The sequence below is a fragment of the Rana temporaria genome, chromosome 1, assembly GCF_905171775.1.
Source record: "Rana temporaria chromosome 1, aRanTem1.1, whole genome shotgun sequence".
Taxonomy (NCBI): Eukaryota; Metazoa; Chordata; class Amphibia; order Anura; family Ranidae; genus Rana; species Rana temporaria.
In genome coordinates this window covers 623,396,503-623,419,310 of record NC_053489.1, presented here as the reverse complement: position 1 = coordinate 623,419,310, position 22,808 = coordinate 623,396,503, and the positions used below count along the sequence as shown (strand labels likewise).

The 22,808-nt window shown below is 44.7% G+C and overlaps 1 protein-coding gene across 1 annotated transcript in view; it reads right to left on the bottom strand.

Annotated features, from left to right (window-relative positions):
• The window catches only part of GRK4 (G protein-coupled receptor kinase 4), a 426,683-nt gene that overhangs the window by 25,125 nt on the left and 378,750 nt on the right, over window positions 1-22,808 (bottom strand). Inside the window, exons 10-11 of the mRNA XM_040335342.1 lie at window positions 18,079-18,116; window positions 14,200-14,289 (exon numbers count right to left, since the gene is read on the bottom strand). Coding sequence (XP_040191276.1) covers window positions 14,200-14,289; window positions 18,079-18,116 — 128 coding nt within the window. The remainder of the gene's footprint in view (window positions 1-14,199; window positions 14,290-18,078; window positions 18,117-22,808) is intronic.

Genomic DNA, 22,808 nt, shown 5'->3' with positions numbered 1-22,808 from the left:
TTCCCGGCATGCCTTATAGGCATTAAGGGAGGTAAAACGGCTCGACTAAGATTTCCAGAAGAACTGAATGATTTCTGCTCTAAAATGCAGCTAGAACCCCCCGACTTATCGGCTTGGGTGGATTAGTGGGGCTCTGAATTACCTGGATCTCCAGGATCATGGACCGGGGGGGGGGGGGGGAGGGGGGGGAGTCAAGGGAGTGCCCGAGCACCACCACAATTAGAGGAGTTGAGGGTGAAGGCGAGGAATTGCCCTTCCAAGGCTCATAGGCCAAGAATAGGCCAGGGGGGAGGAGGGAGGGAGGGGGGATGGGACGGGGGAGGAGGGAGGGAGGGGGGATGGGATGGAGGAGGGAGGGGGTGGGAAGGGGGGGATCGGGGGGGTGGGGGGAGGCAGGGGGACCATCTGACCAACTCCACAAGAAAATTATTCCAAACGCTTAAAAAAAAAAAAACAACAAAAAAAAAAAAAAAGTTATATGACAGATGTCAAGTTTCTCTCATATAACGTAAAAGGGCTAAATTCTCATATTAAGAGACATAAAATTCTCTGTGAATTAACACAGTATAAAACAGATATCGCCTACCTTCAAGAGACCCATATTACCTTGGAGTCCAATATAAAGCTCTATTCATCAGAATACCCGATATGGTATTACGGGGATACAATCTCATCGCGATCCCGCGGGGTCGCTATTGGATTCGCTCGTAGAATCCGGTTCACATTGGTGGATAGACAAACAGACCCGGAGGGGAGGTTCCTGTTCTTGAAAATAAAACTAGGAGGAGAGGTTTATACCCTGGCTAATGTGTACGCCCCCAATGTGAACTCGGTTAAATATATTAGTAAAATCATGAGAAAATTAAAAGAATTTGAAGAGGGCCATGTAGTCTTGATGGGAGATTTCAATTTCTGCATGAGCCCAAGCCTCGATAGTACGTCCTGTGTACAGGGGACAAATCGTGAGCAACTAAAGATACTGATAAAACAAATGACACAAAATCAAATGGTGGATGTATGGCGGATCCTCAATCCGAGGGCCCGCGATTACACGTTTTTCTCACCGGTGCATGGGACGTACTCGAGGATCGACTACGTCCTCATCGACCACAGACTTCTGGAGAGTGTTATAGAAGCAAGGTGTGAGATCATGACGTTATCTGACCACGCCCCTATAACCTTAAAAATAAAAACTTCTATACAAAAAGACACACCACCAGAATGGAGATTGGACGAGAGTCTGTTGGGGGATGAGGAGGTAGTGGAGAAGATACAGAAAGAATTGGAACGTTACTTTCAGGAGAACGATAAGGAGGGGATTTCAAGAGCATCCCTTTGGGATGCCCATAAAGCATATATAAGAGGAATTTTTATTGTAGAAGGGGCAAGGAAAAATAAAATAAGAACAAGTAAATTAAAAACATTAAGGGAGGAGATATATCGGCTGGAACAGGAACATAAATCACAGGGGCAAAAGAGGGAAATACTTCATAAGTTGTGTATAAGAAGGGATGAATATAGAGCTCTGGCGGAACAAGAAACTAAGAAATATACAGACCGGACAGAGAGAGAAAGATATGTCTGGGGAAACAAACCTAGTAAAAACTTGGCCAGAATGGTAAGAAAAAAGAAAACTAGGAATTTTATAGAAAAAATCAGGAACAGGAATGGTGACTTAGTACACGCGACAAATAAAATAGCAGAAGTATTCCGGAGTTACTATGAAGAACTTTACGGTATCCAACAAAAGATCAGATGTCCACGCGAAAAAATAGATAAGAATAGGGAAATATTACAGCTAGCTAATCTTCCAAAATTAGAAGAAGGGGAGGTAGAAGAGATGGAAGGTTTAATAACGGAGCAGGAAATAAGTGAGGCCTTAAAAAACACTCCTAAGGGGAAAAGTCCCGGGCCAGATGGCTTTACATCTGCCTACCTACAAAAGTTCAGCACCATCTTAATCCCCAGACTTTGCCAATACTTTAATGGTCTTGGAATAGACTATGACATGAGTAGAGAGGCTTTAACAGCAACGATTACAGTGATTAAAAAAGAGGGAAAGGATAATACGACTTGCTCAGGTTATCGACCGATCTCACTCCTGAACACAGATACGAAACTATATGCAAAAATTTTAGCGGAACGAATGAAGGGAGTGATGACTGCCATTGTCCACCCAGACCAGGTAGGTTTTATACCTGGGAGGGAGGGAAAAGACAATGGCGTGAGGGCGCTCCTCCTCCTTGAGCAGATTAAAGAAAGTGGGACCCCCGGTCTATTCCTGTCGGTTGATGCTGAGAAAGCTTTCGACAGGGTAGACTGGGGATTCCTGATACAAACTTTAGAATTTATAGGAATAGGCCCAGGGATGATAAGGAGGATCAAAACCCTATATCATCACCCGTGTGCAAGGATCAAAATTAACGGATCCTTTTCCGCACCTTTTGAGATGAAAAATGGGACTAGGCAAGGATGCCCCCTATCTCCCCTCCTCTTTGTCCTATCATTGGAACCCCTCCTGGCAATGGTCCGACAAAACCCAGAAATCTATGGAGTAGAAGTAGGTGAAGACGAGCACAAACTGTCAGCCTTCGCAGACGACTTATTATTTTACATAAGCAGCCCAAGAATCACTCTCCCGAAGTTAATAGATACCTTAAAACAATATGGCGAGGTCTCAAATTTCAAAATGAATACAACAAAAACGGAGATTCTGAATATTAATATTCACAAAGAAGAAGAACTATATTTGCGGAAGAAATACAATTTCTCCTGGCAAAGAGAGATAAAGTATTTGGGTATAAAAATGGCAAATACCTTGAAAAAAATATATAGAATAAACTTTGTTCCCCTTCTTGACGAAATTAAAAGAGAAATTAAAACCATATACAATAGACCAATTTCGTGGTTTGGGAGGATAAATGTGGTAAAAATGGTGCTTATCCCCAAAATTTTGTATAAATTCCAAATGGTCCCAATTTATTTGCCTCCGTCCTATATCAAAATAATTAACTCTCTTCTAATGAAATACATTTGGAACAATAAAAAACACAGAATTTCTGCACAAACTCTAAAACGGACCAAGAAAAAAGGCGGTCTGGCTGTACCTGACATTAGATTATACTATAATGCTTCGGTCCTCACACGGGTTATAGAATGGGCTAAAGAGTCACAGGATAAAAGATGGATAAGTATTGAATGCACTTTAGTTAGGGCACAGTTAGGGAGATTAATCTGGAACCCCCCACATTGTAGAACCCTACACACGTCAACACACGCAATTACACATAACGCTTTAAGGATTTGGGATCGACTACACAAACAATTAAAGACTAAATTTAATTCACCCCTTATAGATTTGAAAGAAAATGAATACTTTGCACCTGGGACTAAAGAGGTAGGTGGTAGATGGATTAAAAATAGAACACAGTTAAAAGACATAATATCAAAGGGTAAAATTATGACCATTCACGAAATTAGGATTGAAATTGAGGCACTCAACGAGTGGAGATACCTTCAGTTGGTGTCATTCGTTAAGTGCCTCCCACACCCACTGAGGTCACGAGAGGAATACACTACACTGGAACATATGTGCAGTACCGAAAGCTCAAAAGGAAATATTTCCAAAATTTATAAATACTTGCAGAAAATAGACGAGTCGGATACGCTAAACTATATACAAAAATGGGAGAGAGACCTAAGGGTTCCAAGGGGGAAGACGACCATAGGGAGAATCCTTAATTTGACTCATACTTCGGCGGTTGATGTAAAAACCGCCGAGATGAACTTCAAATGTCTGACAGGATGGTACGCTACCCCCGAAAAAATTGCTAAATTCAGAGTGGGGGAGCCAGAGGAATGTTGGAGAGGATGTGAGGCAAGAGGAACGATGGCCCACCTGTGGTGGGACTGTATAAAAATTAAAACGTTCTGGGGAAAAGTTTTGGCTCTGATAAAAGAGATAACTAAAAAAGAAGTGGAAGACAACCCGTGGGTAGTCCTCTTTCATGGGGGAGATATGCCAGTGAATGAATATAGGGGATCACTGATCCCGCACTTGTTGAACTCGGCGAAACGATTGATACCCCTAAAATGGAGAAACTCGGTAAGCCCGCAAATATGGGAGTGGATTGACTCGGTAGAGGGTACTTATAGGAGGGAGAAAGTAAAATATGGCGTGGAAAAGAACAAGGCAGGAAATAAGGATATTTGGGAAACATGGATTGAATTTAAAAAGTCTCGGAAGTACGCAGAAAATATGAGAGTGGAATAAGAATGCAGCAGTACAGGAAACAAAAATACTAGGTGGAGTCGGGAGATGGTCTGGGAGGGGTGGGAAGGGCAGTCGGGGGGGGGGGGGGGGGGATAAGGGAGGGGTGCTGCGCCACGTTACCACGTAATGATAGCTTGATGGACCTTGTATCTATGAGGAACGCTCTATCCGGCCTAAATTGTTAAAGGGCTGAAAGAAGTTATAAGTGGAAAAAAAAAAAGGAAAAAATTACATGTAAAAGCAGAATAACAAATATAGAATCAAGTAAAAAAGAAAAAAAAAAAAAAAACTACCACAAATGATGCTATACCCGAAATAGAGACGGAATTATGAATAAAATCATGAGCAGGTCTCTTGCTGTGGTTATGTCTGACGTGGCAAGAAAAAAAAAAAAAAAAAAAAAAAGAATCTGTGGCAAGACTTGAAAATTGCTGTTCACAGATGCTCTCCATCGAATCTGACAGAGCTTGAGATGTTTTGCAAAGAAGAGTGGACAAAAATTGTACTCTCTAGATGTGCAAAGCTGGTAGAGACCTCCCCAAAAAGACTTGGAGCTGTAATTGCAGTGAAAGGAGGTTTTGCAAAAGTATTTTCTACTAAGGGGAGCTGAATACAAATGCAAACCACACTTTTCAGATATTTAATTGTAAAAAAGTCATTTTCCTTTCACTTGACAATTATGTGCCACTTTGTGTTGGTCTAATCCAAAAAATCCCAATAAAATACATTTACCTTTTTGGCTGTAACATGACAAAATATGGAAAATTTCAAGGGGTATGAATATTTTTCCAAGGTACTGTACTTTCCCCCCATTGGAAACAGAAAACATAAATAAAAGTTAAAGAGAATTATTCTTTAATAAGAATTGTATTCAAAATATCTCTGCTGGTAAACTCTGAGGATGAAAAAGATGCAGCTCTGTTTGATTTGCCTGCCCTGCACCTTGCAGGAGGTTTCTGTTGCCCTTAGGAACTGTTGTGGAAATTTTATGAAGATGTATTTAATATGTATTGTCATAGTGTCACCCAGCGTTAGTACTTCCAAAACCCGCTATAAAGAGCTGACTGGGGCAGTCTGAGCCTGGTTGAATCCCGTCTGGTAGTGTGATGTTTGCATCGTGGGGATATGTCTGCCGACGAAGGGCCCTCTGTGCATTAGCACGGACGATCGTTGAGGAGGGGATATGCTCGCTCTTCAAGAACATTATTGGTTATAGGCGGATGTGCGCTCTTGTCTCTGATCAGCATGGTCGGGATTCGTAGAGCACGCCTGCAGATAGCCTCCCTTCCACAAGCAATAATAGTATAATCCGGATATGCGTTATTCTATGGAATGGCGCAAAATAAGGATTCCTATCAGCGGTAATATGAGAGCTTATGAGCGTTTCAGAGTCGGGGAGAGCGCCCATGTTTTAAAGCGGAGGTTCACCCAAAAACACAACTTTGTACCATCCAAACTAGCATACTAGCATCAGCTACAGTATATGCTTTTTTTTTTGTGCTGTACTTACGGTTTAATCCGTAAGTTTCGTTTCAGACACCTGCAGGGAATGGGCGTTCCTATGAAGAGTGGAACATGATTGACGGCCGGCTATGGTGCATCACACGTTCCGAAAATAGCCGGAGTAGGACTCGGCTCTTCACGGCGCTATACGGCGCCTGCGCACAGACTAGGAGCTGACTGCGCAGGCGCCGTATATGTCCGCGTCCTATTTCGGCTTTTTTCGGAAGGCATGACGCGCCATAGCTGGACGTCAATCATGTACCCCTCTTCAACGCCCATTTCCCGGCCGGAGTCTGAAATGAAAGTTACGGATTAAACCGTAAGTACACAGCAAAAAAAAAAGGCATACTGTAGCTGACGCTAGTATGCTCGTTTGTATGGTAGATAAAGACATTTTTTTTAGGGTGAACCCCCGCTTTAAAGAAAGCATACATGCTTTCCCTGGCCTGACATGCCCATAAGACTTCAGCCATCATTGTACTCATGTTTTGGATTTTATTGTATTGGACATCCTGTTAGAGGGATGCCCTTATATGGACATTTCCTGTGTGAAGGGGACATCCTGTGATGTCCCCTCCCATGGAGGAGGTGATTGGCTGCTGCAGCCAATCGCCTCCTTTTTGTGAGATCTTTTGATATAATAGGCAGTCAGTGATGCTGGGATGCTGAGATGAGAACATAGCAGTGCGGTGATGTTTCCTTATTTAAATGAATGGGAAAGCGAATGAAAGGTGAGTGAACTTTTAACTGAGCTGCATTTTGTCATTGAGACGAAATGTGTTATTATTAGAGACACGAGATTTGGCTGTGTGCAGCCTGATTTCGCCAACAAAACTAAGGAAATTCCAACCTGCAACAGAAAATACCACTGGAATCTGGATTACAGACACATTCATCCAGTTTCAACTTTATCGTATTATTGGTTTTAAATATGGGGAAATGTATTATATCTTTTAAATGCTATAGATTTTAGATATAATGGCCCAGATTCAGGTACATTTGCGCGATATTTGCGGGGGAGCAGGGCAACGATTTTGCCCTGCGCCCCCGCAAATATTTTGCGCTGCCCTCGATTCACGGAGCAGTAGCTCCGTAAATTGCGATGGCGCGCCGGCAAAATTGCCCGACGTAAGCGCGCGCAATGTAAATGATCCCGTCGGAGGCGGGAATCATTTAAATTAGGCGCGCTCCCGCGCCGAGCGTACAGCGCATGCTCCGTCGGGAAACTTTCCTGACGTGCATTGTGGCAAATGACGTCGCAAGGACGTCATTTGCTTCAAAGTGAACGTGAATGGCGTCCAGCGCCATTCACGAATCACTTACGCAAACGACGTGAAATTCAAATTTCACGTCGCGGGAGCGGCGGCTATACTTTAGCATTGGCTGCCCCTACTATTAGAAGGGGCAGCCTTGCGCTAAAGTTGCCGTACGGAAACTCCGTACCTGGCTTGCGCGGGGCCCGCGCAAGTTTGTGAATCAGTGGTAGTATGCAATTTGCATACTACACGCTGATCACAATGGGAGCGCCCCCTAGCGGCACACGCAAGAATGCAGCCTAAAATCTGCGTGGCATAAGAGCCTTATGCCGCGCAGATTTTAGGCTGCAGTCGGTGTAACGAGGTTCCTGAATCAGGAGCACTCGTTACACAGGAGCAAGTAAGCAATGGCGCCGTGTAACTTATGGTTACACGGGCGCAATTGCTTCTTGAATCTGGGCCAATACAACTAACTAAATAAAAAATAAAAAACTTCCAATGTGGAAAAGTCCCAAACAATACAAAATTACTTTGTTCGATTTTTTTCATGTGATGTGTGTTTGAAAGTGATATGGGAATTCACAACGTTGCTACAACATAATCCAAAGAAAAAAAATGATTATGTGCTTAAAATATAAATCCGTGTTTCTATATTAAGCGGAACACCCAGGCAGACTAATACCATCCTGCTAAAGCTAATTGAATATTTACTTATTAATCAGTGGAAATGACTGTCAGGAAAAAGTCTTTCAGCATTAATATTTTACTGGGCAGAAGAGCAGGAAAATCTATTGCACAAATCCCAGCATAGCTGAATTCTTTTTCTCCTCTAAACCACATGGATAGTTCACAGATTTTAAAGAGGACATGAACTCTGAAAGCGGTGACCCACAAAAGGCAGGCAGAAGTTAAAGGACTAGTCTCCAGTATTGCCTGTGGGGTCTCCCTGCAGCTGATCTTTGCCCATTACTGACCTACCATGCCTTTATCTGCACATTTAGGTAGATTCACAAAGAGTTAGGCAGGCTTATCAGTAGATAAGTCGACCTAACTCCGAATCTACGCCGCCGTATGTTTAAGCGTATGCTCAAACAGAGATGCGCTTAAACATATCTAAGATAGGCCTGCTTGCGCCGTCCTATCTTAGATTGCAATTTTTTGGATGGCCGCTAGGTGGCGCTTCCATTGCAGCCGGCGTAGATTATGTAAATGAGCTTGTACGTCGATTCACGAACGTACGCCCGGCCGCCGCAGTCGAATTACGTTGTTTCCGTAAGGCCTTAGGCGGCCTAAAGTTATTCCACCTATGAGGTGGAATAACAATGTTAAAGTATGGCCGCCGTTCCCGCCGCGAGGTTCGAATTTTTTACGTAGTTTGCGCAAGTCGTCCGCGAATCTGGAGTTACGTCGTTTACGTCCACGTCGAAATCAATAGGCCCGTACGGCCTACTTAGCCGCAATGCGCACTGGGAAATGTAGGCGCCCGGCGCATGCGCAGTAGCAAAAAACGTCAAAAAACGTGAGGTCAAGCCTCATTACCATACAACACGCCCCCCTCCAACAAATTTGAATTAGGCGCCCTTACGCCCACTTGTTTTAGGCTACGCCGCCGTATATTAGCATGTAAGTAGATTGAGAATCACTACTAGCCTAGCTAATTTACGGCGGCGTAGCCTAAACGCACTAAGCTACGCCGCCGTAACTTTAATCCACTGTACGTGAATCTACCTATTTGTCTCTGTGTGGAAGCTGCTATCTTGGTAGAGGCAGGGCATTTCTTCCTTGTGTCAGAGCCTCCAGCAAGGAGAACAATGAGAAGCACAATCCCAGATAGCAAGGATAACTTGTCACAAATCTGTGGCAGTGTTGAATTGTAGTCTTGTTAACTTACTGCACATTGTCACTGACAGGTTGTACACTTGTACGCTTTTCCAATTTGTAGAAAATGTATGCAGCATGTCTCTAGTAGGAGCAAGGTTGCAGCAGTGAGTCTACAGCAAGAGCTCTGCAAGTACACAACATTAAAATTCAGCCACAGTGACCCCTGTGGTGGGATGACTATTGTACAACATAACTGAACCAGAATTTGCAGCAGACTTGAACAATGTTTGCAAAGAAAGTTAATCTGGAGTCATGCAATGCGGACTTGCTGCAATTGTGCAAACAAACTTGTGAAGCCTGGCAAGTCTAGCAATAGCTTAGCAAGTGATTTTAAAACTTGCAGCTCAATCTTACGCTAAATCTCCAGGGACCAGCAATCAGAGGCAGCAGTGCCTTAGATTTAATACTGCAGATATACAGCTATGAGGCTGTAGGCTCAGGAATGCCTAGGGACCAAAAAGTAGCAGGAAGACCTTGTTGCAGGCATGAGTATTCTTGCTAAAGCAGAACACACCTTCATGGGCACTCTTGTATGCGAGTGGAAAATAATACACACGCAGCAAAAGACTATTATTAAAACAAATATCACAAGGACATAGATCTGTTATTGATGGATTATAAAGTGAACCTACCATGTTAGGACCAGAATCTGAATATTCAGCCCTTAATTAACACAAATGTACAGGCTTACTTAGAAGAGACTTGACAAATGATAAGGAACCAGCTGTTAGAACTTAGGTGACCTCTAACCCCTCTTGGAGAAAATAGCCCGACTCCAGGAAACAAAGTTAAATAAGAGGCCAAATATAAATAATTTCAAGGTTAAATAGGTTGAAAATCCTTACATATACCCAGTGAAGTGACTGGCCTCAGGGGATACACAGAGATGAAAAAAAAAATCTTCCTACACAAGTTGTACCCGTTTATCTGCAGTCTTCTCTTCTCTTGTTCAAAGTCCAGAATTTATGAAGCAGGAGGCGGAGAGCTTAAATTAATCACTGCAGAGCTCAGTGAGGAGAGCTCTGAGAGTGAATTGGAGAGGGACACACCTCCTTTCACACAGCACAGAAGAACAGAGCTGAGGCTGTTAATCACAGGCTGGAGATCCCTCCACTGTCACCTTTTTTCTCTTAGTGTCAGAAAAACATTTAAAAAGTGACTCATGCTGATAGCAGAGGAATGGGGCAGCAGACAGAAATGACATTTAGTGCTCTGGATTGAAACAAGTAGGCACTATGGAGAAATATGCATTGTTCATATTTTATGTCTGAGGTTTACAATCACTTTAAGTATGTAAAGTCACATTCCCTTGTGACTGCTTCCCTTTAAAATGACAATAAAGCAGGGATATGCAATTAGCGGACCTCCAGCTGTTGCAAAACTACAAGTTCCATCATGCCTCTGCCTTTGGGTGTTATGCTTGTGGCTGTCAGTCTTGCTATGCCTCATGGGACTTGTAGTTCTGCAACAGCTGGAGGTCCGCTAATTGCATATCCCTGCAATACAGGGTCAATAACACCCCCTGCATAAAAACGTTTCTGTTTGTTTCTAGACAGTTGAGTTTAGAGGCTTTTTCTGGAACCCATAAAAATGCGTTCAGAAGCTGTGCTTAGAGGCATTTCAAGTGCCAAACGTGGCTAAACGGAGGTAAACGCAGTAACTCACGTTTAGCAGCGTTTTGTTTACAGACATTTTTCATTTTAACCCCCAAGAAATATAAAAAATGATATATATATTTATTTTCCCAAACGCTTCTAGACACAAACACGGCTAAAGGAGTCTAAGCGCAGCATGTAATTGCGGCTAAACTGACGTTTTTAGACGCCTGTTTCTAGCTGTCAAGTTAAATCGTTCAGGAGAGGTTGAACAACGCTCCGTGTACATGCAGCCTAAGGTACCGTCTGTCTTAATTATATAGCCGGGATGGGGATTTTTCCATCCATGGTGTTTAGTGTGGATGGGGGAATAGAGGGCCTGATTCTCAAAAGAGATACGCAGACTTAACTGCTGTTCAGCCTGCGTATCCCTGTGCCTAACTTTGGAAACGATTCTCAAAAGGCTTTTTCCAAAGTTAGGCAGAAAATCTGACATGTGTAAGACACTTACACGGTCAGATTTTAGGATGCAGTACCGCATCCGCCACTGGGGGCATTTCTCATTGAAATGCAGCTTTGCGTATGCAAATGAGGACTTAAGCAGATTTTCAAAGCATTTCAGCACTTTGATTTCTGCGTAAGTTCCGAATTTGCCTGCGCAAAACTAGGGCTGGTTTTATAATGTGGAAAGTTAGTCACACATTGTAAAGGCCCATTCCAGCGACGGCATTTGGTATGCATTCCCGAGGGAGAACTCCACGGCAATTTTTAAATTCAAAACCGCCATGGGTTCCCCCCCAGGAGCATACCAGGCCCTTAGGTCTGGTATGGGTTGTAAGGAGACCCCCCCTCCGCCGAAAATTCGACGTAGGGGGTCCCCCTACAATCCATACCAGACCCGTATCCAAAGCACGCTACCCGGCCGGTCAGGAATGGGAGTGGGGACGAGCGAGCGTCCCCCCCCCCCTCCTGAGCCGTGCCAGGCCGCATGCCCTCAACATGGGGGGGTTGGGTGCTCTGGGGCAGGGGGGCGCACTGCGGGCCCCCCCACCCCAGAGCACCCTGTCCCCATGTCGATGAGGACAGGACCTCTTCCCGACAACCCTTGCCATTGGTTGTCGGGGTCTGCGGGCGGGGGCTTATCGGAATCTGGGAGTCCCCTTTAATAAGGGGGCCCCCAGATACCGGCCCCCCACCCTAAGTGAATGGATATGGGGTACATCGTACCCCTATTCATTCACCTGGAGGCAAAAAAGTAAGTTAGTAAACACACAACACAAGGCTTTTTAAAATAATTTATTATTCTGCTCCGGATGCCCCCCCTGTCTTCGTTATTAGCTCAATTACCAGGGGGGGCTTCTTCTTCCACTCTCCGGGGGTCTTCTTCCACTCTCCGGGGGTCTTCTCCGCTCTCCGGGGGGGGTTTCTTCTTCCGCTCTCCGGGGGGGGCTTCTCCGGACTCCGGGGGGCTTCTTCCATCTTCTCCCCTCTTCCGCTGTTGACTCGGCGAACCCCGGTTCTTCTGCAGCTCTCCGGTGCCTTCTTCTTCAGCGCTGGCTGCCTGCTATGTTTGTGTGTTAGCTCGATTTCAAACAGGCAGCCGGCGCGGTCTTCTGTGACGTCAGGGTCTTGTCTTCTGTTCTTCCGATGTTGACTCGTCGCCTGTTGTCGCTGTAATGATGGAAGCGCGCCTTGCATCACATTTATATAGGCATCACCGTCCCATCATGCTCCGGCAGGTACCCACGTGGTGGGTGCCTACCCACGTGCACCCACCACGTGGGTACCTACCGGAGCATGATGGGACGGTGATGCCTATATAAATGTGATGCAAGGCGCGCTTCCATCATTACAGCGACAACAGGCGACGAGTCAACATCGGAAGAACAGAAGACAAGACCCTGACGTCACAGAAGACCGCGCCGGCTGCCTGTTTGAAATCGAGCTAACACACAAACATAGCAGGCAGCCAGCGCTGAAGAAGAAGGCACCGGAGAGCTGCAGAAGAACCGGGGTTCGCCGAGTCAACAGCGGAAGAGGGGAGAAGATGGAAGAAGCCCCCCGGAGTCCGGAGAAGCCCCCCCCGGAGAGCGGAAGAAGAAACCCCCCCCCCGGAGAGCGGAGAAGACCCCCGGAGAGTGGAAGAAGACCCCCGGAGAGTGGAAGAAGAAGCCCCCCCCCTGGTAATTGAGCTAATAACGAAGACAGGGGGGGCATCCGGAGCAGAATAATAAATTATTTTAAAAACCCTTGTGTTGTGTGTTTAATAACTTTTACTTTTTGCCTACAGGTGAATGGATAGGGGTACGATGTACCCCATATCCATTCACTTAGGGTGGGGGGCCGGTATCTGGGGGCCCCCTTATTAAAGGGGACTCCCAGATTCCGATAAGCCCCCGCCCGCAGACCCCGACAACCAATGGCAAGGGTTGTCGGGAAGAGGTCCTGTCCTCATCGACATGGGGACAGGGTGCTCTGGGGTGGGGGGGCCCGCAGTGCGCCCCCCTGCCCCAGAGCACCCAACCCCCCCATGTTGAGGGCATGCGGCCTGGCACGGCTCAGGAGGGGGGGGGGACGCTCGCTCGTCCCCACTCCCATTCCTGACCGGCCGGGTAGCGTGCTTTGGATACGGGTCTGGTATGGATTGTAGGGGGACCCCCTACGTCAATTTTTCGGCGTGGGGGGGTCTCCTTACAACCCATACCAGACCTAAGGGCCTGGTATGCTCCTGGGGGGGGAACCCATGCCGTTTTTTTTCTTTGAAAATTGGCATGGAGTTCACCCTCTCAGGAATGCATGCTGAGCGACGCTGTCATTTTTTTTTATAATCATTTGTTTTCCCGGCGCGTCTTTTTTTTTCACCCGTCGCAACTTTAGTGTCCCGTCGAAATTCTCAAAGCCGCCCGGCGTTAATTACGTTCGCGCGCTGCACGTCGGGAAAATGACGTCACACGCATGCGCAGTACGGCCGGCGCGGGAGCGCGCCTCATTTAAATTTTAAACGCCCCCAGGAGAGGAGGACCGCCTTACGACGGCGGCACTTAAGTTACACGGCCTGAAATTTCTACCTAAGTGCTTTGACGATCGGGCACTTAGGTAGAAATTTTAAGTCAGTGTAACTTAACTGCTGAAATTTAAGTTACGCAGACTTTTTGAGAATTTGGCCCAGAGTTATTATATCTTGCTCAGCTTGTGAGCTGAAATATGAAAATCTAAAGTGTATGCTTAGTTAAAGAATAAAGGATACTTGTACTGAGAGAAAAATACTATTTTATTGGTTGCAGCACTTTGAGTCACTGACCTGGAACAAGCATGCAGATTAGAAAGTCATATTGATGTCAGAAATCCTGATCTACATACTTGATCGGTGACAAATAAAGTACTGGAAACATTGTAGCAACAACACATTTAAATAAATAGCATTTTCAGCAAGAGAGATTAGCAATGGCAGCCTTCATATTCTCTTAGTACAGGCTACCTTGAAGCAGTTGTGCCCACCCTCCTTCAAGTTCTTGCCAAGCAGTGTGTGTATATGAGACCGCATGGAGACAAAAGGCTACTGTGGCGACAGAAAGATGTACTTGGCAGCTTACAGACCATTAGAGACATCTAAATTGTGGTAATCATATTATATTTGTATAAAGAAAAGAAATTCCGCTGTAAATATTAGGAATCAAAATAAGACTCGTACCCATGTAGCCCACGGTGCCAACCCTGCCACGGATAGATTCTCCTTCAGGGATTTGCACAGCTAACCCAAGATCGGAGATCCTGATGTGCCCTGTATGATGAAAGAACATTATATGAGAGGGCTTCATGCCACATGGAATAAGACACAAGACATGAGGTTCTACAGCTGGAGAAAGAGGGATATTTACTAAAACTGGAGCACTCAGAATCTGGTGCAGCTGTGCATGGTAACCAATCAGCTTCTAAATTTAGCTTGTTCAATTAAGGTTTGACACTAAAACCTGGAAGCCGATTGGTTTCTATGCAAAGCTGCACCAGATTTTGAACTCTCCAGTTAAAGCGGGAGTTCACCCATAAAACAATTTTTACCCTTAGATTGATGCTCATTTTGTCAAGGGGAATCGGCTAGTTGTTTTAAAATCGAAGCTGTACTTACCGTTTTAGAGAGCGATCTTCCCTGCCGCTTCCGGGTATGGGTCTTCGGGAGTGGGTGTTCCTATTTTGATTGACAGTCTTCCGACAGGCTTCCGACGGTCGCATCTATCGCGTCACGAGTAGTCGAAAGAAGCCGAATGTCGGTGCGGCTCTATACTGCGCCTGCGCACCGACGTTCGGCTACTTTCGGAAAATCGGGCTGAGATGGATGCGACCGTCGGAAGCCTGTCGGAAGACTGTCAATCAAAATAGGAACGCCCAGTCCCGCAGCCCATACCCGGAAGCGACGGAGAAGATGCATCTCTAAAACGGTAAGTACAGCTTCGATTTAAAAACAACTAGCCGATTCCCCTTGACAAAATGAGCATCAATCTAAGGTTAAAAAGTGTGATTGCCGGGTGAACCTCCACTTTAATAACCCCCAGAAAGTCTACCACACTATACGTATTAAAGCAGATGGAAATTTTATAGTATGCTATATATATATATATATATATATATATATATATATATATATATATATATATATATATATATATATATATATATATATATATATATATATATAACTTCATTTTTTTATTAAAGGTTTTTCAAACAATACAACAAATCACCATATTACAATTCTTTTTCTAGAGATGAACATATTTTTTAACATTTACTCTCTCTATTTTCAAATGGTCTCCAGATTATCATTATATCGCTCCTAGAACAAACAAACTAACAAACAACCAAAACAACAGACAAAGCAAAAAAAAAAACACAAAAAGAATAAAAATAGTATGCTTTACTGCACAAACAGGTTTATTTAATAAGGGAAAGACAAATGTTGTACCAAAAACAATCAATTAAAAAAAAAGTATCAATAACCAGTAAGGTAATCTGACTGCTTTCATGTAAAGAAATGGCATTCCTTTACCAAATAGAGAGACAGAGTAGTTGAATTTTAGGTTGGCCTATTGTTTTCCTTGGTAGCTAACCTGTTATGTACCTGTTTATAAGTTTGTATTTCTCTGAGCCGGGGGAATGCAAAAAAGGCTCAGTTTTGCAACTTTCTTACTTCTTTGGAAATACTAGTAGAGAGAATAAAAAAAAAAAAAAATGCCTAAAAAGGGAAAGTGTGTGGCTGTGTAGTTTGTCAACCAAGCAAAATGGCCTGTAAGAGATCTGTATTCCTGACTCCACATATACACTGTGGGTCAGATTCACAGAAGAGATACGATGGCGTATCTCCTGATACGCCGTCGTATCTCTGTGTTGTGGCCGTCCTAACTATGCGGCTGATTCATAGAATCAGTTACGCATAGCTAGCCCTAAGATCCGACAGGTGTAATTGAATTACACTGTCGGATCTTAAGGATGCAATTCTAGGCCGGCCGCTAGGTGGCGAGGCCATTGCGGTCGGCGTAGAATATGCAAATGACTAGTTACGGCGATCCCCGAACGTCTGCGCTGCCCGTCGATCTAACTTTACGTCGTTTCCGTCGAGTTACGCCGCGTAAAATTAGGGCTGAGCCCTAGTTGTTCTAAGCCATGTTTAGTATGGCCATCGTTCCCGCGTCGAAATTTAAAAAAAACACGTTGTTTGCGTAAGTCGTCCGTGAATGGCGCTGGACGCCATTTACGTTAACGTCTAAACAAATGACGTCCGTGCGACGTCATTTAGCGCAATGCACGTCGGGTAATTTACCCGACGGAGCATGCGCAGTACGTTCGGCGCGGGAACGCGCCTAATTTAAATGGTGCCCGCCCCATTTGGATTGGGCGGGCTTGCGCCGAGCGCATTTACGTTACACCGCCGCAAGTTTACAGATAAGAGTTTTGAGAATCGGGCACTTACGCTGTAAACCTGCGGCGGTGTAACGTAAATCAGATACGTTACGCTGCCGTGGAGCAACGTAATTGTATCTGAATCTGGCCATATATTAGCAAAAGCATTGGGACACCTGCCTTTATACACACCTGAACTTTAATGGCATCCCAGTCTGAGTCCGTAGGGTTCAATATTGAGTTGGCCCACCCTTTTCAGCTATTACAGCTTCAACTCTTCTGGGAAGGCTGTCCACAAGGTTTAGGAGTGTGTCTATGGGAATGTTTGACCATTCTTCCAGAAGCACTTTTGTGAGGTCAGAAAATGATGTTGGACAAGAAGGCCTGGCTCGCAGTCTCCGCTCTAATTCCTCCCAAAAGTGTTAGATCGGGTTGCGGTCAGGACTCTGTGCAGTCCAGTCAAGTTCCTCCACCCCAAGCTCTCTCATCCATGTCTTTATGGACCTTGCTTTGTGCACTGGTGTGCAGTCATACTGGAACAGGAAGGGCCCATACCCAAACTGTTCCCACAAAGTTGGGATCATGAAATTGCCCAAAATGTCTTGGGATGCCTTAAGAGTTACCTTCACTGGAACTAAGGGGCCAAGCCCAACCCCTGAAAAACAACTCAACGCCATAATCCCCCCTCCACCAAATTATTTGGATAAGTGCACAAAGCAAGGTCCATAAAGACATGGAATGGGAGAGTTTAGGATAAAAGAACTTGATCGTTGGTGTCTGTGAGAGACGTAGTGACCCATTATTGGTGGCAGCGGGAGGAATAGTGCCTTTAAGTTCGCTTTTAAGTTAGTATTAATGGGAAAAATAGTGCCCCATCTCTTGCGCCAGGGCGGTACATTCTTAGAAAGGGATAGATTTCTACAAAAAGGTACATTCTTAGTTCTAAACTACTGCTCTCTCCACCTGTGTCACACAACCCTAAGTGACCTAATGATAGATGTTCATTTTAAAGTGAAGCAGGTTGGGCTGTGCTGCTGAGAGAGTGAATCGGAAAACATTTGTGCTTCTGCTGTAGAATGTGAGGATGTTTTCTCCACAGTACCTGCAGCTACAGAAGTCAGTGGGAGTTTGTTTTACAGCTTATTTACTGCTTGCTGTGAATACCATGAATGTCCATATCCCAGGCACAGGTTGGCTTTAAATTACGAGGCAACATATCACGAGCACTGCAACTCTGTAAATCTTATTGGCAGTTATCTAATTTGTTTGTCTTTTGCATTCACTAAATAACAATAGCAACAATTCTTTTTTAAATATATGTATTGCAGAAGCCCTCATTTTCATCCCTAATGATAGAAAACATTTTCTAATTGTGAAAGCTAGCAAACAGTGGGTGTGTGAGGGAGCACCTTTCCTACAATAAACATAGGTAAAGAACACCAGGTTATCCATAAAAGTTATTGGGATGGATTGATGCTACATACCACTCCAAGGATGAAAAAACTGAATGGATTTCAAGATTTTATTTTCTACTGTATTTCTCTTTTAATAACACAAAAAAATGAATGTGATTTATTTTGTATGTTTTCTGTAATGCATAACATTTTGTAGCACATTAAAAAGTGTATACAAGTGGTTCTAACAAACATTATTGCAAATAAAAACATACACCTACCACGGTCATCAAGCAGAATGTTTTCTGGCTTTAGGTCTCTAAAATAAGAAACAATTAGGGAAACCTTTAGGATAATAAAAACAGTCTAAGTTACAACTAGGCTAATAAACAAATCATTAGATGGTACCTAAAGCAAAAACTCAGATGCTTTTTTTTTTTGTTGCTCTGTGTCCCTGCTGAGGAGATTAGCCCTCTCTATTTGCAATGGTGAACATTGTGACCAGACAAAGTAATGGAATATCCAAAATGTAAAAGCAATCACCAAAAAAGAATAGAGGACATACTGCATTTTTAGGCGTATAAGACGACTTTTTGGATGCAAAAAAATGCATCCAAAGTTGGGGGTCGTCTTATACGCCAGTGATAGTCTCTGTACTGCGAGCGTCCATGATTTAAAAGCCGCTCCTTCTTCTCAGCGTGTCCTGTGATAGGCGGAACACAAATCTTTCCAGCAGCGCCTCTGTTCTGTGTTCCTCCTATCACAGATGCCTTCTCATCCTCGGACGAGAGGACGTCCGTGATAGGCGGAACACAGAACAGAGGCACTGCTGGGAAAATTTGTGTTCCGCCTATCACAGGACACGCTGAGAAGAAGGCGCGGCTTTCAAATCATGGACGCACGGAGACAGTCACCGGCCTGGAAACAAATCAGCAAAACGTGAGTGATGGCACTGTTGGCACAGTGGGGGAAAGTGATGGCACAGTGGGGGGAAAGCAATGGCAGAGTGGGGGCAAGTGATGGAACAGTGGGGGCAAGTGATGGCACAGTGGGGGCAAGTGATGGCACAGTGGGGGCAAGTGATGGCACAGTGGGGGCAAGTGATGGCACAGTGGGGGCAAGTGATGTGATGGCACAGTGAGGAATGTAATGTAATGGCACAGTGAGATTTGAAAAAAGCCTGTTTCTGTCAGTGGTTCCGGCTACCCCTCAGCTTCCAGAAAGACTAGTAGGAAGGGGGTAGTCTTATATGGCGAGTATATCCCAAAACCAACATTTTTTCTGGAAAATTAGGGAGTTGTCTTATACGCCGGCAAATACGGTATTTCAATATAGACTTGTTCTGGTAACAAATAAAATGGGATTTACCCTCACTTAGATAGTAGATATTTACTCCACTTCTTCCTGGGCAGCACCATTTCTTGTCCCTTCTTGATGGTTGATGTATGCCAAAGCTTCGACATTGTCCAACTGCACTCTGAGCACCCTGAGCCTGGGGGGACCATGAAGGCAGATAGACCTGTTTATGAGTGCCAGCCACATAGCCTTATGTTCCATGATGTTGACCATTAGCGAGGCAAGAATAAAATTGAGATGTGTAGGTACGCATCATTTATATCCACTGATGCCAGGTAAAGTAATCAATGATCAAGTGAATTCCATCCTGAATTTATGAACTTTCAGGAACTTGTTGAGACCCTTTAATTGCAGAATGGGCAAGACGTCTTCGTTTGGCTTGGGATCTGTGAACTGGCTTCAATAGAATACATAAGATCCAACCCAGTAGGGGTGCAGAGACTCCTTGGGACACTAGTCTTTCCAGGGCCACAATAAAAATTACTCTTTTTGTGGATCCGAAGATACCTTGAGTGGATATAGCATGAAAGGGAAAGTAGCAAAAACTCCAGCTTGTAGCCTCTGGATACCACACTGCAGACCAGGGCCGATCCTAGGCAGGGTGCGCGGGGTGCTTCGCACCCAGGAGCCGCAGAGGTGGGGGCACCGAAGCTCCAAAGTGCTTCCCTCCCTCCTCCTTGTCTGCGTCCAGAGGTGGAGCTCATGTAGCGGTTCCCTATCCCACTTGCTCTCTCCGCTGGCAACTGACAAGAGCACATACCTCCTGCTGTCCCCTGAATCCGGGCTGGGTACCGCAGTGGAGCCTAGTACCGGAACACGTTCCAGTACTAGGTTCCACTAATGAATTTTGTCCGGTGCGCGTGGAGCAGTCTCCTGTCTCCCCCGCCCCCTCTGCGTGTGTCGGCTCTTCTTCCATAGGCGGTGTGATGAGAGGCTTCTGGGTTGGCTGGAGCTGCTGCCACTCATCCCATGCACTCCCAGAAATGCTCTGAGTGCCACCCTCCTAGTAAATCAAAGATGCCACGTATGCCCCACCCCCTGTAATGTGCTTATGCTCCCAGCACACCCGAGCTACAGGGATCTATTGGATAGGTACTGATCTATGGGGACACCTGATGTGGGGGGCTCTGATGGGGACATCTGCTGTGGGGGGCTCTGATGGGGGACACCTGCTGTGGGGGGGAGGTACCAATGAAGACTTCTTAGGGGAGCATCTCTGTGTTTGAGTCGTAACCATAGAAACATTTGTAAAGGGGAGGAGTTAGTAAGATGACCACGCCCATGTGGGGGCGCCAGAAATATTTCTGCACCCAGGTGTCTGTGACTCTAGGATCGGCCCTGCTGCAGACCTAGTCTTTGGTGGTCTTTTAGATGTCTTTAGATGGTGGTCTTTTAGATGTCCCCCCACCATCCCATTGTGAGGATTATAAGCCTATTCAAAGCTTGTTGCTTACAGATAAAAAAAGAGAAGGATGAGATAGAGGTCTCAAATAATGTCTGAGGGAGAATCAGCAACAGGGTCAAATGGAATGGTAACAAAAACTTTATTGATGAATACATACACAGTTTAATAAATAAAGGTCCAACTGTGAGCTGTAGCACTTTCGTGTTTCAAAGGAGATTCATGCTGACACAGATGGATTACTCAGTAAATGTAGCAGTGGTCGTCAAGTAGCAAACGCATCGTACATCGACTAGTTTCGTGACCCAAAACGGTCACTTCGTCTGGATGTTGTGTCTGGGTTATTGTGATCATTAAATAGGGCAGATTAGCCAATCAGAAACCAGGACCCAAAGACACATTAATTGTATATTGCCATCTAGTGGCCACAACTAAAATTGCATCTTGTAGATAAATCTGTTTGATTGAATAAGTGAACAACGATTTAGCATACAAACAGTTGCTCTTATAATTTAAATATTCATTGCAACGCTATTCACTTATATACAGTACTTTGCTTAAAGAACTCTAATCAAATCAAACAAGGGGGGGGGGATGTGGTTTTTCATTTAGGGCTGGCTTTGTTAACAAGGATACTTATGACATTAGTGTTAAAAGCCTAGAAGCAGATCTGATAAAACAGTTGCTAAGATTAGTCACCTATTATAATGTAGGGACAATAGATGGAATGCATGTACCACAACAGACAGTATTAAGATTATTATATGTTGTATACTGTCATGCAGTTTATCTCCCCAGTCAGTAACGGCTGGTCAGTCTTTTAGCAAACTTTTATTATACAACGTTGTTATTTTGCATTTTTATAGATAACTGTACATTGGAACGGGTCCCACTCGGGAGGTCTCTGTACCACCCCAGTTGGACCTTTATTTATTAAAGCGGTGGTTCACCCTTAAAAACAAGTTTCTACCATTAAATCCAGCATACTAGCGTGAGCTACAGTATGCCTTTATTTTTTTTTGCGCCATACTCACAGTTTAATCCCGTAGTTAAGTTTCAGACTTTCAGAATGGGCGTTCCTATGCAGAGGGGAACATGATTGACAGCCGGCTATGGCGCGTCACGCTTCCCGAAAATAGCCGGTGTAGGACTCGGCTCTTCACGGCACTATACGGCGCCTGCGCACATGATAGGAACTGACTGAGCAGGCGCCGTGAAGAGCCAAGTCCTATTTCGGCTATTTTCGGGAAGCGTGACGCGCCATAGCCGGCCGTCAATCATGTTCCCCTCTGCATAGGAACGCCTACTCCTCGCGGGGAGTCTGAAACTTAACTACGGCATTAAACTGAGTACGGCGCAAAAAAATAAAATAAAGGCATACTGTAGCTCGCGCAAGTATGCTGGATGACATGGTAGAACTTTTTTTTTTTTTTTTAGGGTGAACCCCCGCTTTAAACTGTATATGTATTCATCAATAAAGTTTTTGTTACCATTCCATTTGACCCTGTTGCTGATTCTCCCTCAAAGACATTATTTGAGACCTCTGTCTCATCCTTCTCTTTTTTACCTGTTACTCAGTGTCTATTGGGAGGTATCCCGTCTTGTATAGACGTATCAGAGGTCTGGAATATAAATAATACACCCCAGGTTGGATTCCATTATTTTTACTTTATTATTGTTGCTTACAGAAGGTACAAAGGCATCAACTGTTTCTGATCCGTCACTTTCTTCTTTAAGAGAGAGTGCTTTTACCCACAGTCACCCTTAGGATGGAGGCATCCATGTATGGTCCAAACAAGCACTTGCCTTCATAGGGCAGCCTCTTAAAATGCTTCCACCCACCAACACTTAAGCCATAGGATGGGATATGGAATCTTCCTAGCCAGGTCCAGAAAAACTCAAGGCTCTTGGAAATCATCTAGGAACTTCCTCTAGGTCTGAGTCAATTGAATGGAGCATATGCTTTGCCCAGACTTTAAGGGCTTGGCAAACTCCCATTAAATCCACCACAGGCTGCAGAGCCACACCCACCAGAGAGCAGGATACCTTACAGATGGCCTGCAGCCTTTTGTCTGTAGCGTGTAGCTTTTCAGTGCCAACCAGCAACATTAAAGCCCACCACCACTCTTGCATGTGGAGCCCGAGTACAGTCCCTCTTGACCATCAGGCTGTAGTGACAGATCCAGATGAAGCCCTGCTCTACCCCAGCAGGGGGGCTCGAAATAAATCAGGAAATCATAACTAAACCATTGA